Below are 16,829 nucleotides of genomic sequence, written 5' to 3'. Positions count from 1 at the left end.
AGACCATGGGTGGGTGTGTTGGCTTCTGGGCATGAGGTGGGGGATTCCTCTGTTGCATAGCCACTATTTAGACTTGTGTGTCCTCTCTTCTTAATCTGGTGTGTAGGTTCTATGGAGAGAGAGGAGGGTGAGAATTACCCCAAAGACTAATTGACCCCATGGACTCCTATATACCAGGAAAAATTTTACACAGTTATTTGTCAAAATTTAAAGACTTGTTTCCATGGTGGCTAAAACTTTTGTGTATATCATTCCCAACCCCCTTCTTCCTGGTTCGTGATTCTGTCTTGTGATGTGGGCAGGGATAGCTCCGTCTTCTGTCTCACAGCCCCATGTGTTGTCTACTCTCTTGGAGAGGATGTGTTTGGTCAGCCATAAAACCAGGAAACTCGGGCTTGTGTGAGTTTGCAGGCTTCCCAGAGTGAATTTTTTTTTCTTTAAGAAAAATAATTAGTGCTAGAGAATCCTGTGTCTTCTGTGATTTCATCTTTCTTCTTTACTACTGTGGACAATCTGTTTGTCTTTAGATTATTAGCAAATAATAACTTTTTTTTTTAAAAGCCAGCGGGCAGAGATAAGACCTGAAGAGATGGTAGAGGGATACTGTGGGGTACTGAAGCAGGGGCAGATGCATCATCATGTCTCTGCACCTGCCTGCTTCTGGAGGAGACCACTCACCAAAGGAAGCAAGCCGTGTGCCTGCAGTGGCCGTGGAGAGGAGCCAAGCGCCACACTTGTCTCTCCAAGTCTTAACCGCTGGTTACCATTCTCCTTGGCCAATTGGCCTCCTTCAGCCCACCGCAATCCCCCCCAAGCCTTGCTCCTCCTAGGTAGGGAATCTAAGCACATGTGACTGGTGCTCGTTAGGTGAGGGCTGAGTGTATTGCTTATCCACTGTGCAAGAACAACATCCTGATTACCAGTGTTTGCACCCTAAGCTAAAAACTGATGCTCTGAGAGTGGGGCAGTCCACTGGACTCGGCACTTAGCACTCGTCTGCTCAGATCTGCTCCTCTTCTCTTTATAACAGCCAGTGCCACTGTTTATGTTTATATATAATCAATTACCCTTTAGCTATGACCAACAACAGTAGCAATTCACACTGAATTAGACTCTGAAAAGAGCCCAGCTGTGACCATGTACTGTGTATACATCTGATGATTAGTGTCACAGTGCACAACAGACACGTCAAGGCATATTCTGTTATTAAACAGCAGTCACTCTCACCTCATCAACTTGTGACTGGATCTTAGACATTTATCCTAGTTAACCAAAGCTGTTTAGTCAGCAGACGTCATTGAGCCACTTGGTAACAGCATATCCTACACAGAATGTTCTTTGATGGTATGGTGATTTAAAAGGTCTTCATCGGGTGTTTGCTTTTTATTTTTTATTTTTTAAGGTGATAAATGTTTCAAAGAATGATCCTGTGTCTTTGGCCCTCTATTTCCTGAAAATGTTGGTCCCTGGGGTTTTAGTCCCTGGGCTTTCATTAAAGCCTGTGAGAGAGAGAGACTTGAGAGTTATCATTTGTTTTCATTGCCCTGGTGTGAAGAACTTTCTGGGGTTTAGAGTGTCATTTGCATAAGTCACTCAGAACATATGTGCTGCCTACAGCCAGCATTTGTGTGACAGTTTTAAATCCTCTTAAGCAGTTTCAGAACGCCTCAAGTTTGTTTTCCAAGTTTGGGGTTTTTCACATGTCATTAAAGTTTCTCTTTGGCCTTCAAAGTATTTTCTGTTCATAAAAATAGCTTCTCAGTTGACATCATCCCCTTAAAACACATTCTCCCCCTGTACCGTTTTCTGTGGTGCATAGCAAGTAATGCAAAAACTTAAAGGAGCCTCTAGCTTTCCTCTGCATGTTCACAGAGTCAGGAGTCAAGTGCAGGGAAGTGGGTCCCCCACAGGGCCTCAGAGCATTCTTGTCAGCCAGCAAGCTCAGTGTCCTCTCTGCTTCTGCTGGGTGCAGCTTAATCCTCACTGTTGAAGGAGTGCAGTCCTGAGGGCATGGGCTGATACTCTCTCCTAGGCCACTGGACCCCAGTGGGAGAGTTTCTTCTAGGCGGCTGAAACAGCCTGTGTCCTAATATCCATGGTAGGAAGTGAGCTATAGATTCGTGCTGTCCGTCTCTGTGGAGTGCTTGGCTCTGCTGACCTTCAGGTACCCACCACTCAAGCAGTCTATACACTGCATTCAGTTTTTCTGTCAGAAGGTTCTGCTACTCAGAATGTTGGTTCTTTGGAACAAAGAAAGAAATACATTTATGTGGGTTCCAAATACATTGATAAAGTTTAAGGTTAGTAGAAACCTGATCCTTGGAGGTCGTCTCCTGGACAGTCATCTGATGCTGGCACTTTTAAGGCCATCCTACTCCTGTTTGGTAAAGCTGGTATGGAGCCGTTCTCTGGGAAGTTCTGCATATTCACCCTCTGGTTTCTGTACAAGGCTAGGAACAGGCTAGCTGTCAATCTCTTGCAAAGAAGGAAAACGGGCCACATCGGCCTCTGGGTTTGTGGCCTGGCTGCTGTCTCCTGCTCCTTGGGCTCAGGGGTTGCTGTCCGCCTTGGGCACTTACCTCCCACCACACCCTTTGGCTGTAAAGTTGTAAAAAGACAGGTTCTCAGACAGTGGCAAGCGGAGGCACATGATGTTGTGTGTTGTGTTGATAGACACTGCATTTGATATGCTATGGTGCCAATTTAAAACAACTTTGTTACATATTTTAAGTTTCTTACAAATAGTTTTCAAAAGGCAATTGACACATTTGTAAAAGAATGCCTTTGAAAAATTGATGTCATTCCCAAACAGAAGCTTGGTTGAAATGAGGCCAGACTTGGTGTATGCCCACAGTTGAGGTTTGGCTTTTAAGGTGTTTCTCTAGGTCTTCGGCCAGCCAGCAGCTTTAGTGAATAACTCAGGTAAGCTGTCTGCCACATAGGAATGCTGGCATAGATGTTTGGAATGCCTTTCTGACTGGGCTATAGATGCAGTGAACCACACAAAGACTGGTGGCCATGTATCTTACCCAAGTTACATTTGGCCTGGCAAAGCTATGCTGTGGGTAGAAGCCCCCAAGGGAGCTGCTCATCAGGATTGATGGGCAGGATTCTAACACATTATCATTGCTGAAGTTCAGTAAACATCTCACTGGTGCAGCTGCATGCAGCCCCACTCTACTCTGTGGCTTTCTTTGCCCATCTCTCCAGTGCAGGAGAAGCTAAGAACTGGGGCCAGAATGCCAAAGCCAGGTGTTGGCTCTGTTTCTTCTCTGCATAGCATCAGCTCCCATGTGCACAGTAGAGTAGCACTAGCCACTCCTCTCTGATACTGAGGGACAAGGGGGTTCACTGAGTTGGTGACCCAAATGAGGTTCCACAAATGCCTGCTTGTCAGCTGGCTTCTATTTGCTGTGCTCTCCCTAAGTTTTCTGACCATGGCACCACCTCACTTCCCTCTGCCTGCCCTCAAATACGAGTAGCAAGAATCCCAGGTAGGCAGGCAGGCAGGCCTGTTCCTGCTCCCCATCACCCACGTCTGTCCCCAGCTTGACAGAGAAAGAGCATTTTCTTGCAACACAACTGCACTCCAGTGTCTTGGAGCTACTTCTCTTGGGAAGTACATGTTCAGGCTGCGGGTCTTACTGACCTAGTAAATGGCCATCAACGTACAGAAGTTCTATCAGTATACTATGTGAGAACATAAGCCTGTGAGTGCAAGCTGCCATTCCTTCTGAGGTGTGCAAGCCCTATGGGCATCTCTGAATGAGCTTCAGTACACCTCTGCTCTCTGCTGTCGTGTAAGCTTGGTTCCAGTCCCCAGCATTCAAGTAGAAAACAGAACTGAGTATCCAACTCCTGCAGAGTGGCTCTGAGCCTGCCCTTGTATGAAGATGGTGTGAGTCTGTCACAGTCCTTCCTGGGCAGGTGTGGAGCAAATGACTCCTACAGAAAGCCAACTTGCAAGACAACTCAATGACTCTCCACCTTTTGTCAGGTCGATGACATCCTTGGAGAAGGCAGTGATGACAGTGACAGTGAGAAGAAGAAGCCAGAAGACCAAGACAATGAACAGGAGAGAGCACCAAAGCCCAGGAAGCCCAGGACCCCAGGGATCCGAAGAGAGCAGCCAGTAGGGTTGCCCTCATCTGTTGAGAGGAGCACCACTGGCATGCGTGGACCCAGGTAAGGAGGGTGGGCAGGGTCTGGACAGTGGAGGGCGTTCAAGGGAAGGCAAACAGCAGGCAGTGCCACACATCATACTGTGTGGGTCACTGTCATTGACGCCTGCCTTTTCACAACAGTAGGAAAGGAGAAAAGAAACCTTGGCCTGTTTTGGCATCCTTGGCACTGTCAAATTGTCAGACATTCAATAGAACTAGGTTCTGACTGTGTTCTCAGTTCTGCACTGAGAGATCTGGCTGCCCAACCTGAGGATGAAGAAGTGGCCTGAGGTGCACCCTTGGCCCTTGCTTGTAGGAGCATGGTCCTTATGTTTCAAGAACCTACTCATGAGCCCATGGAGAAGCTAGCGTGCCCTCCCTTCTCCACTGATGAGGTGTCCCTGCTGTGGGGACCTCTTCCTAAATATAGGGTCATTGAAATGCTGAGTCCCCAGCTTGGCAGTGGGTGTGCTATCACTAGTGGGCAGTCAAGTGGTGGAGCAAGACTCATGCAGCTCCATCTGCTGCTATCAGAATGGCATGTGGTGCTTTGTCAAGTGTTTGGGAGCCATGCATGTCTTTCACCCTCCTCTGAATGACTAGTTGGTGCCTTTTCAATCGACAAAATGATCTCATCTCTGCTATGTGACTCTTTTAGCCTATCATCTGGTTTTGCCTCTATATTCCATTGCACAGTTGCTAAATATTTTTTTGTGCATAATTGAGCTAGGTTTCCTGGCTTGGCCATCTTCATGAGTTCCTGTCAGGTGCTTTAGGCCTTATCTTTCTAGCATAAATCTTAGTAAAAGTTCACCTGTTTTAGTAAACAAATAATGGACCCACTAATAGAAGGTCCCTTATCCTCCACTAATTTGAAATTAGTCTCTGCATATATGTGGGGTTTCTGCTTTGCTCTGTTGAACCTTGTATGCTGTTCCAGGGTATGGTAGGACATATCCTAACAAGTTAGTTTGCCTTTAAATTTTGTTTTAACAAATTGACATGAATTTGTGTAAAAATCAGAAAACATTACAAGGCATAGAATAAAAGATAACCAAGTCAAGTGACCCCTCCCCCCCACCCCGAAGCCCTGCGCTTGCCCTCTGTACGTTTTCTTCCTCCTGAGTTGCATTTTCACTGTTAAAGAGAAAGGCCATGTTTTAACCTTTTCCTTGCCTCAGTCCTGCCAGTGTAATCGTATCAGGGTTAAATTATGGGACTGTTCAGTATTTATTGTCCAGAATCATCTTTGGTCTCTTTTCACCTGATGATTATCTCCCTTTTATTTGCTTAGTGCTGTGGCTGCCTGTGCAGTAGAAAGCCTACATTACTGCTGTCCTCTCTCACAGCTGTGGGCAGGATGCAGAGCTCAGTAGTAGTGTGCTAAGGCCCCTTTAGAACAAACAAAATAGAAAAACAAAAACCAGGCTTCATCAGTGCCGGTGTGTACGTGCACAGCTGCATGGCATTCCAGTGGCCTCGATGTCCTGGTGACCTTATTGCATCCGTGTAGCCTTGGTGACATAGCCCTATGGTCATAGAATACCCAGTGAAAATGGATGCTACCATATTGGGGACAAAGGGACTAAGCCCCAGTGCACTCGGCGCCCAGCCTTTGGATGTGAATCCACTAAGCCCACGTGATATGGCTGCTTTCTGGCAGAGAATACCATGCTGTCCTGTATCCTTGTCCAAGAATTCCAGTACAGTATGCACTTCAACTTCCTTGTCCCAGCTGCCTTGCCCTCTCCTCTCTCTAGGGCTCCGTGTCTTGTCTTTTCCTTAGTGTTGTCCTTTGTGTGGTCCTCACAGCTGCTGTGTGCTGCTGCCCTCCACCTCACAAGCATGCTTTGTCCGTAACCCTTAGATAGCTTATGCGAGAGAAATACCAAGTCCAGCTGTCTGGCAGAGCCTCCATTTACAAAGAAGTGCAAACAAGGTACACCCTAAGGGTCTCCTCTAGAACTCAGTTTCTGGTGCTGTTCTGCAGCGGCTGTGTGATATAGAAGTTGCTGAGCCTGCAGGCATCCTCATGAGAGAGATGAGTGAGAATGGCAGCAGGAGAGCTCAAGTCGGTGCTCTCTCATCTGCCTGCCTTTGACCATTGTGTAGTGAGTGCAGCACTTAGAAAGGATGCTGAGACTGAGGTCCCGTCACACCAGCAGCAAGTGGGGGTGGTGGCTGGTAGAAGGATCATCCCTACTCTGTTGTTAGAGGTTCAGGACAGTTGGGGGGTGGCTGGTAGAGGGATCGTCCCTACTCCATTCTTAGAGGCTCTGGATAGATGGGGTTGCGGCTGAGCGGGGATCAGGGTTTTCATTATGCAGTTAGGAAGGAGCACTGTCCAGTTTCATTGAAATGCTGCAGTCATGTCATGTTAAGAGAGATGTGCAGTTTCTATACTATTCTTTATATAAAGACGAACCACCGTGTTTGCACATGAGTCATGGGTTTTGGTAGATACGTCTTCATGTCTGGGAATACAGTAGGATCTGTAGGGAAGCTTGGGGCCAGCCTGGGGAGGGAACCGTGGAGGGTTAGTCTGCTCCTAGGATTAGACCCCTTGCCCCCTTGAGCGCCTGAATGTAAGTGGGCTACATGCTGCTAACAGTCTCTGTTGCACTGTCAGTCAGACAGAAAGACACTGGAGCTGTGTCCATAGGCCTGCTAGAGCCTTGCTCTCGCTACTTGTCCTGCCTGTGGTTGCCACCTCTGGCTAGAGGTCACATCCAAGCTGCGTCTCTAGTCTTGATTATGAGTGGAACTGGAACTGAGGAGGACTCTAGACTCTCAGTCTCCGGTGTAGAGGGTGCCCTGCTCTTAGAGCCAAAGAGGGCCACCTAATGTGTCCAAGGGGAGTTGGGTGGGCAAGGTTCTGGTCCCTGCTCTGGTCCTTGCTCACTGGGCTCTTGGGCACATCCCTGCCTGTATTTTATCTACTCTAATCCCCATTTTAACATTATTCAATGAGAAATAAAGCTGGTCTCGAACCCAGGCTGTGCCAGGGTTAGGATGAGCCCTTTAAGCAACCCACCTGGTTTAGGAGGAAGAGTTTGGTTGTAGCTGGCCTGGGTGCAGAATGGTGCAGCGTGCAAGATGGATTAGCCTGGCAGATGCTCACATGACTGCAAGGGAACAGGCCTGCCCACCCACTCACTTCTTGGATAAGAGCTCTTGTTCCTATCATTGCTATTCTGTGGTTTTGACTAATTATTTCAGAACTTAAGGGCAGAACAAATATCCCACAGGCTGAAGGAGAGCCTGCTAGCAAACTCAGAGCACACACCTTCCTCATGCTTGTTCCCCACCCCCAAGACCCCTGCCATCCACAGCAGGTCCGCAGGGAGAGCTGCAAGTTCCCATGGCCGACAGAGTCAGCTCAGCCTCTGAGAAACTGGACAGGAAGGCAGCGACACTCTGGATAGGTCCAGCTCCATCAGCTTAGTGCCTCTCACACTTAGAGGTCTCACATCTCTTTAAATTTCTTAATAATTCTGTTCCTATATGTGATGAAGTACAGGTTTGATGTATTGTGTGGTGCTCGGCTTGGCAGCACATCCTGTCAGAATCACATGGCCAAGCTGTTCAGAATCGGCACCATTTAAACTCGACAATGACTAACAGGAAGGCGGCTGTATTCTGTACTTATCTACCAAGACGTGCTTCATTCCCCTCTCACAGCAACACAGAGCACTTGCATTCTCTGTACATATGCCTTAGGGAAGAGATCTAGCATGAGCTTTCTAGGTGTCACTGGTGCAGCATGACCTCTCAGGTGTGGTCCTTCCAGCAAGAGCTTTTTTGGGGGGTTGGGGGGTGTATATGTGGCCAACAGCTATCAGATTTGAAGTACAGCACGATTGTAGTCTGTTCTTAGAGCTTCTGGGGATGTGGAAGCAGCGGCATTTAAATGGCAAGCCCACAGCAGTTTTTGCTGATCACGTGTAACTCTTGGGTGAGAGGAAGTCCCAGAGTTGTGTCTGTCCTACCTTGGCTGCTATGACACTGGAACATGCTGATCTCAAGGTTGCTCCTGCCCTGTTGGTGCCCCACACACACTGGCTTTGAGGACCTCTGAGCAGCCTGGGCTATGCTAGGTGGACACAAAGCCCCAGTGCAGGCCCTGCTGCTTACCTGACACTGTTCTAGGAGTGAGGGCAGACATAGTGAACAAGCAATGTAGCCCTACTTTAGAGAGGAACACATACCTTCCATAAACGAGCTCCCTCTCCTGATCTTGTCTTCTTCATGGAGAGCATGTGGTTACCAGGGATGGCCACAGCAGCTCTGACCAGGCCTCCCCCATCCCTTCCCTTTCTTTCTCTGGAGGCTTACGGGAGCCCAACTCTCACATCTAGATGGGCCTCACTGCGCTCTGCTGCAGAGGTACTCACACAGAAACTAGGTGTGGCGTGAGAAATCAGCTTTCAAGAGGGAAAAGCAGAAGAAAATACTCTGGGGAAAAAATTGGCTACAAACTTGCACAAACTTGCTGGCATTAACTTATATGACCCAAAAGTTGAGCATACGCCATGTAAGATAAGACATCCACACCAACACAGCACAGTAAAATTGTGAACATGGAAGATGAGAAGGAAACTTAAAAGGCAGCAGAAGATGCCGCAAAGCTCTCCAGTGAGGTAAGGCTGCTCTGTGGGAACAGGGCAGAGGTTTAGAGAGCAGTCACCTGCCAAGACACCTGGATCTGGCAGAACTGTGCCTCGGGAGTGGAGGAGGACCTCCACCAGCCTCACTTTAGACTGAGAGCATAAATCTTCAACAGCATTATAAAACTCTTAGGCAGCCCGGCAGTGGTGGCACATGCCTTTAATCCCAGCACTTGGGAACCAGAGGCAGGTGGATTTCTGAGTTCGAGGCCAAGCCTGGTCTACAGAGTGAGTTCCAGGACAGCCAGGGCTACACAGAGAAACCCTGTCTTGAAAAACAAAAAAAAATAAAAAATAAAAAAATCAAACCGTTAGGCAGGAGGGAATACCCAGTAGCCATGGAAGAAGAGAGTACTGCACAGTTCTCCCTTCTCCCTGACTTATGCTGTGATGCATACAGCTGTCCTACTGGGCCTGGGGCATACTGAAGTGCATGCAGTGTTTGCTGCATGCTCTAGAGGGGGAGGCAGGAACGGGTAGTCTGGAGCTAGCTCACCCATAGCCTCACATGTGATGGATGCTGCCTTACCCTTGTCAGCCCCTAGTGTGGGCAGAGGGAGGCGTGTCCAGGAGGAAGCTCCAGATCTGTGGACTGCTGGTGTCTGGAGAAATCTGGCCTGAATCAGTATATCTGCGGCTAGCTGGGAGCAGGACAGGAGCAGCTCAGAGACCTGTATCGCCTGTGCCTGGGTGAGCTCTCAGGCTCTTCAACAGCTGTCAGGGTGAGTGTGTTAAAGACTAAGAGCTGCACTGTACTCCCTAACAGCAGCTCTGTACTCTAGATGCTAGGACGGGCCTCACAAAGTATGTGTGCATATATGTAAGCGCAAGAGAAGGCACAACATTTCTTCTCTATGTATATCTGTGTGCCAAGTCACTCGTTAGTGTGTGCATAGGCACACAAACCGATCTTTAGATTTGTGTTAGAAGTTAAAAACACTTGCATCTGCTTGTACAGCATACCCAGACCCGTCCATATTCAGTGAAGACAGAGGAATAAAGCAGATTAATACATGCCTCCACATATTAATGATGCCCGCTGCTCTTCTGTCTGCCAAAGAAACCACACAAAGGATAATCAGGTGTCAACAGTGCACACTTGGCAGGCTGATGACTCTTACAGGAATGGATGTGGTTTAAAACAACACTGTTTATTAAAATAGTTCTGCATCTTTTTGAGTAATAAACCTTGGCACTGCTCCATGTGTGCTGTGAATACAGTGAATTCAGAAAGTTGAAATATTGGGGAGGAAATTTACATCTATTATTCATATTTATATCCTTCTACCACATTGAATTTGATATGCTTTTTTCAAGCTTTCAGATGTTCCAAAATTAAATCTGCTAATATTTCTCTATGGAGCTGTGCAGCTGGTTGTAAGAACAAAATATAAATATTGCATGTTACACTAAAAGGAAATGAAACATAGCTGCTGTAGGCACTTATTACTATGGCCTACAGCTGTCTGTTTCTAATTTTTGAGATAATTTTTAATTACCTAAATTTACTTGTGGTGTATTTTAAACTGTACTGCTGCAAACATTATTTTAGCCAAGAGTGGAGCCTGTGCATCATTTTCTATAAAGCTCTGCCTGAGTCTCTCATAGGCTGTGGCTGTGAAGGGCTAGCCTAGGTTGGCTGTCCATGGTAGGACACTACCATGTCACTGAAGACCTGGCCTGCTGTCCCAGTTCTTCTCACTGTAGACTGCTCGCCATCTGCCCCCTCCTCCCATGGACCTGCTGTCCTGTTTATTTTCGTCGTGGTCTTACGGCTCCAATATGTCTGTCCTCTTGTGGTCTTCCCATCTCTGGGGAGGGCCTGTGTTCTGCTTCTTTGTTTCGTTGGAGTCACGTCCCAGACCCATGTCCTGTTTGCCGCCTGATCCCTGTGCTTCAGTAAGAGTCACTTACTTCTAAAGGTAATGCAGTCCCTCTGAGCTATCATCACCCGTGGGTCAGCTACTGCCCTGGTGTTTAGGGCCTGTGAGATTCAAACAAATAAAACAGCACCCACCAGTGTGCTTCCCGTGAGCATTAAAGGAAATAGCACCCAACTAGAGCTGAGTGGTGCCTGCTCTGTGTGCGCTCTTGTGGAACCAGTATGGTGGCTCAGGTGGTACAGCTTAGGCCGCCCTGTGCAGCTCAGAGGCTGTATGGAAAGAGTGCATGAAGCCAAAGTGTCCTGCATCAGGTGTTGGCATGTGGAATGGCTTCTGAGTCACTTTTCAGTCTTAGGTTCAAAACTCCTGAGGGTTGGGCCATTAGATTTTTACTGTGGACTCCTTCCCAGTCACTCTGGTTTTTTGAACATACCTGCTGTCAAGACATGACTGGGTCAGTCAGGATTCACTGCAGTTACCATGCTGGGGTATTGCCCATTTATGTTCTCCTGGGTGCTCTGTGGCTACCACGAGAATGCTCACCTGCCATGAGCTGTTCACTCTTGGGCTTTAGAAAGATGGTGTGAGGACCAGTTCTTGTGCCTTTTGCTGTATTTCTCTGACCTTATTCCTCCTGCTCTTCTTGGATCCTACCAGGTTCCTCTCCCCTCACACTTACTCAGTGTCTTAGTCAGGCTTTACTGCTGCGAACAGACACCATGACCGAGACAACTGCTATGGGACAACATGTGTTTGAGGCTGGCTTACAGGGTCAGAGGTTCAGTCCATTATCATCATCAAGGCTGGAGCATGGCAGCATCCAGGCAGGCATGGTGCAGGAGGAGCTGAGAGTTCTACATCTTCATCTGAAGGCTGGTAGGAGAAAACTGGCTTCCAGGCTGCTAGGATGATATCTTAAAGCCCACTCCCACAGTGACACACCTACTGCAACAGGGCCACACTTTCTAATAGTGTCACTCTCCCTAGCCGGAGCATATACAGACCATCACAGTCAGGAAGTTCTGGGCTCTCAGCTGCAGGCCTGTGCTCTGTGGCACTCTTGTTAGACCAGCGTGAGCAGTGTGCTGCGGCACTGTCAGTCTTACTGCCAATGATATAAACAGATGTAAGACTCTTTAATAGTCCTCATGCATGCGTTAACGTACTCCCGAACATGGCCACAGAGCTACATAACTTCCAGGTCCGCCCATCTGCCTAGCATCTCCTTCTCTCTGCCTGACCACTGGGTACTCATTTAAAAAAAAAAAAAAAAAGATACAGCCCGGCCCTCAAAGTGGAGAGGCTGGCTGTTCTGTGCTACTCAGTCACTGTTGGGGCTGCCCCTGTCTTGGGCTCACTTCATTTTTGCTGTTTGAAAAAGAAGCATGAAAAGTGGAAGGGACTTTTGAGGGTGAATAAAAATGATTAAAGCTCTTTGAGCATGGATGGCAAGAACTAGTTTAAAACACATTTTGGTACCTGGCGAAAGTTGTCCCAACTTCTGCCAGCTCTGAATCTCCGTGTCATGGGATCTATACCTCCCTATCCTCGGCCTGTCATCTGTTGCCGTGTCATGGGATCTATAACCTCCCTATCCTCAGCCTGTCATCTGTTGCCACAAGGCTGAGTGATTTCATGTGTTTCCACGTGTTTTCATGTGTGCACATGCACAGGAGGTGCATCCACCTGTGACTGCAGTGTTGTGGTCAACACTGGTGTCTCCCCCTAACTAACACTTTATGTTGTTCTCAGAGTCTCGCTAAATCTGGAATATATCGTTTCAGCTAGGCTAGCTGGCAGACATGTTTCCAAGACCCCCTTTTCTCCTCCCAGCCCACGCCTAGCTGGGATCATAGGTATGCACTGTCATGACCAATGTTTACACAAGTGGTAGGGGTCCAAATTCAGGTCCTCCTTCCAGCACTTTACCCACTGAGCCATCCTCTCCTCCTGCAGCCTCCTTGGCATTCTGGCAGGGATGTTCATCCTAAACCAATACTCCCATCTGTAGCTGTCCTGCAGAGGGATCAAAGCAGCTGTGTGTTGTGTGTCTGCATTGTCACGCCTTCCGGCGTGTTGGCATTGAGTTCCTGCCCCCAGCTGGAGGAGGGGCCTCCTGCACAGAGAGTGAGGTGCGCTGTGCCCCCAGCTGGAGGAGGGGCCTCCTGCACAGGGAGTGAGGTGCGCTGTGCCCCCAGCTGGAGGAGGGGCCTCCTGCACAGGGAGTGAGGTGCGCTGTGCCCACATCCCCCTGGTTTACACTGCCCAGCACCTGCTGCTTGCTGCTGCTTTACTTTGGTGGCTGTGTGTGCTTGCAGTGTGTTCCTCCCGGGTTGGTTGTTGTCCTGCCACTTTTAGCGTGTCTCATACACGGCATCACATGCATGGCCAAGTGCACACCATGTCTTGTAAATGCAGGGTTTGCAACTTTGTGATCTGTTTGGCTAAACAGATACTCACTTTTCTCCAGCCAGATACACTTTAGGGAGGTTTCTTCCTTTGCTTTAAAATTTAAATGGTTTCTTTGAATAGTGGGGCCTTATCTTCCCTCCAACTTCCACAGATGGTGCTAGAGCAGCGAGCTGTGCAACTGCAAAGAGAAAGCTCACTGATGCCTCTCACCCGACGCGGAAACTAACTCAGAGTAGACACAGGCCTGATAGAACTGAAGTTCTCAGGAGGCAGTCTCTGTAACCATGTGTTACACACTGAGGTTTTGGCAGCAATATAGAAAGTACTGGCCAGGCTGGGCGGTGGTGGCGCACGCCTTTAATCCCAGCACTTGGGAGGCAGAGGCAGGCGGATTTCTGAGTTCAAGGCCAGCCTGGTCTACAGAGCAAGTGCCAGGATAGCCAGGGCTATACAGAGAAACCCTGTCTTAAAAAAAGAAAGAAAGAAAGAAAGTACTGGCCATAAATCAATGGGTAACTCTTGTTTGTAAAAAGTAGTGTAAGAAAACAAGAAGGTAGCTAGCTCCAGATGGAGTGGTGTAGGGGACCCATCTTCCAACAAGGTCTGGGAACGCATCTTCCAACAAGATGGGTCCCCCGACCTGAGCAGTGAGAACCTGTTCATAGCCTAATAATTGCAGGGGTGAAAAATGCAGCTGTAGACATTGGGTAAAGTAAAACCATGGTGAGACCTGGTACACATTGGTTAGAGCAGCAAAAACCAGAAAAAGAGCTGTGTGCCCTGGAAGCAGAAAGGGCTTGGAGCACAATGGGAAGTGGTTTGGCAGATTTTGTAGGGAGCATCAGGCAACTTGCGTAGGTGTGCAGGGTCTGAGGAGTAACCATGCAGCTCTGCATTCCTATGTCTGCTGCATGGTAACCAGCTGAGAGCATGCTGTGTGACCCTGAGGGCTTGAGCCTGGAGAGTGTACTGTGTTCTTGGGCTGTGTCCCATGTGTGGAACACTGGTAGTTTTCTTCAGTGTCTCCACAGCCCCACCCCCCCACCGCCATTGTGTCCTCCCCACACAGCAGACTTCTCTGTCACTCAGCAGGTACTCCATGTGTATGGCCTATCCGTAGCATGGGACCAGAAGTGCAGGCAACAGCTGAGCTGGCAGATAACCTTGGATAAGCCAAGGATCTCATGGATGTTTACAGTCCACTGAGGCATTGTGGTTGTTAGTGTTGACGTCACTGTCACATGGATTCTGTGAGCCTCCTGGATGTGCTCCTTTACTTTACACAGTCAGGGACTGTCTTGTCTGATGCTGCCTTCCAATCACTGTGTCACACTGTACCTGCCTCACAGGGGAACTACAGTGCTTTCCTAACACTAGTATCTAGGTATGTTTGCTGCCACTGTACATATTATAGAGGGATTACATACATATCTGTGCGTTCGATAAAGAAACTTTTCTTCTGTGGCCACAATTACAATGTATTTTCTCTTCATTTTGTCCCAGGGTTGGAACTGTGGCCTGATGTTGTCCAGTTACCCTTTGTCGGGGTCAGAACAGTTAGGGCATTACCTACGTGTTTGTATGTGTGAGCTATGTATAGGTTATATAGATAAGCTTCAGGGTCACTCTGGTCTCAGGACTAAGGGAAGGACTGTGCCGAGCAGTAGCCGCACAGTAGGTCTGGTCTGCAGGTTCCCTGGGAACAGGGTTCAGGGCTGAGAGTCCTGCACTGCTGTTTGATGGTTAGACAGCGTGCTGTGATTGTTTTAGTAAAGTCACTGGCTTGAGTGACTGCCTGGGGAAATGAGTTTTAAAGCAAGGGCCCATGCTGCACTTAGTTGCCTGAAGTGACTTTGGATTCCTTTTCAGTAGCTCAGCCTTGAGTGGTGGTGTAAAGGTGGCAATGCTCCACTGTGGCATCCCTGGTCACTGTGATGTTCCTTCCTGTTGTCCACGCTCATAAGCACCATGCTTTTTCCACCTATAATATGGGAGCCATCCCTTTATGCCTTGTTGGCTTAGAAGCGGCTCCAGGAAGGTTTGTAGGTTTCCCCCTCCTATGTTCAGAGCTTCATGCTTCCTTGACATATACCTGAGGATGGAGATGTTTTCCCCAGTCCACTCCCTCCCCTCCAGATGTAGCAAGTGCACTGTGTGCCCCATAGCATGCCCTCCCTCCTGAGGCAGTGACATAACAGTGGTTTTGTGCTGAGCTGACTGAGGGGCTGCATGCTTGCCGGAGTCTCACATGGTCCTGCTTCTCTTCTCTCTTCAGAGGCCACAAGAGAAAACTGAATGAGGAAGACGCTGCCAGCGAGTCCAGCGGGGAGTCCAGCAACGATGACGAGGAGGGCAGCAGTTCGGAAGCAGACGAGATGGCCGCTGCTCTGGAGGCGGAGCTTAATGACCTCATATGACTTGGACCCGCCCCATACCAGCCCTTGGCCTAGGTCTTTTTTCTCCAGAAAAACTTATATTTTGCAGAGCTCCACATACAGAAACACATTATTTTGCAGAAATAAGTGTTTGTAAGAAGTTTTACTATAGGAAAGTCTACTTTTTTAAGCGACAAAGTGTTTGAGGAGTTGGTGTGCAATGCCAAAGAGCTCCGCAGGGCCTCTCACGGCGAGCGTGGACTTGTGATGTCTGGTCATGTAGTGAGGGCCTTGGGGCTTGCCTTTGAATGCTATAGCATATTTAGTGTGAGGACTGGGGACTCAGTAAGATTTAGAGAGCAATATAGCAAATTTGGCATCTTGGGCCTTTTTCACAGCTGATGCTATCAGAATTTTGAAGGATTTTTAAGTAACACAGCAGTGTACATATGTGTGTACAGGACACCAAGACTCACAGGCAGGCCTGAGAGCCCTCAGTGGATCTGCAGATGGCCTGTAGTTCCTGATTTAGGTCCTTGTCTGCAGCCTGGGCTGCCTGGGCCACAGCCTGCCAGCGTGGGCAGTGTGACGAGAAGAGGCCTGTACTGCCCTAAGAGATCTGATGTAAAGTTTTTGTATATTTCATACTCCACCCACCAGATTCTGCTTCCATTTAATAAAATCCTTTTTGTAAGTTGTGTTCTCTGGTGTGCGACAGCAGTGTGCGCGCTCTCTTCAGATTCCCTCTCAGCTGGTAGCCCAATGCCATGTTGGGTTTGGGTGACCAAGCCTGAGCTTATCGGAGTTTATAGAACAACAGTGTTGATCAACATCAGCACCTTCTCACAGTATCTTTCTGTCTTGGTGATGTGCTCGGCTGGGCTGTCAGCTACTATTAACTCCTCGACCCAGACCGTATTCTGGCTATCAACCACTGGTTGTGATCAAGGATCTAGAACTGAAGATGAAACCCCGGACCTTCAGTGTAATGGGCAGGTACTGTGTCACCTGAGCTACCTCAGGCTACATTTTTGATACAAGGCCTTTTTCTTTGTTTTTAGGAAATGTGTGTTCATCATGTGACAGACAACCCCAATGTGCCATTGAGTAAACACTCCCTGATAAATGTTGATATTGACCATGTATTTCTCCCCATTCCCTGCATGCCCCAGATGACCAAAACCCCTTTTAACATGGCCTGAACACCTCCTGGCCCAGGAAAGAAAGTAGGAAGGCTGCCGTAGCAGGTGGCCAGCCTTTGAAGCCAAGGAGCTGCAGGTGCTGAGCCAGGCAGGACTCATCTCAGCCCACCACCATCTGTCTGTGTAG

At 48.4% G+C, this 16,829-nt stretch overlaps 1 protein-coding gene across 1 annotated transcript in view; it reads left to right on the top strand.

Annotated features, from left to right (window-relative positions):
* Ctdp1 (CTD phosphatase subunit 1) overlaps positions 1-16,194 on the top strand; it is a 60,159-nt gene extending 43,965 nt beyond the window's left edge. The window contains exons 12-13 of the mRNA XM_031366132.1: positions 3,998-4,185; positions 15,401-16,194. Of these exons, the coding sequence (XP_031221992.1) occupies positions 3,998-4,185; positions 15,401-15,542 (330 nt within the window). The 3' untranslated portion in view covers positions 15,543-16,194. The remainder of the gene's footprint in view (positions 1-3,997; positions 4,186-15,400) is intronic.
* Positions 16,195-16,829: the final 635 nt, after the last annotated feature.

This window comes from Mastomys coucha, unplaced genomic scaffold (genome assembly GCF_008632895.1).
Source record: "Mastomys coucha isolate ucsf_1 unplaced genomic scaffold, UCSF_Mcou_1 pScaffold13, whole genome shotgun sequence".
Classification (NCBI taxonomy): domain Eukaryota; kingdom Metazoa; phylum Chordata; class Mammalia; order Rodentia; family Muridae; genus Mastomys; species Mastomys coucha.
The sequence above is the reverse complement of the archived record's forward strand: the minus strand, read 5'-3'. Positions and strand labels throughout refer to the sequence as shown.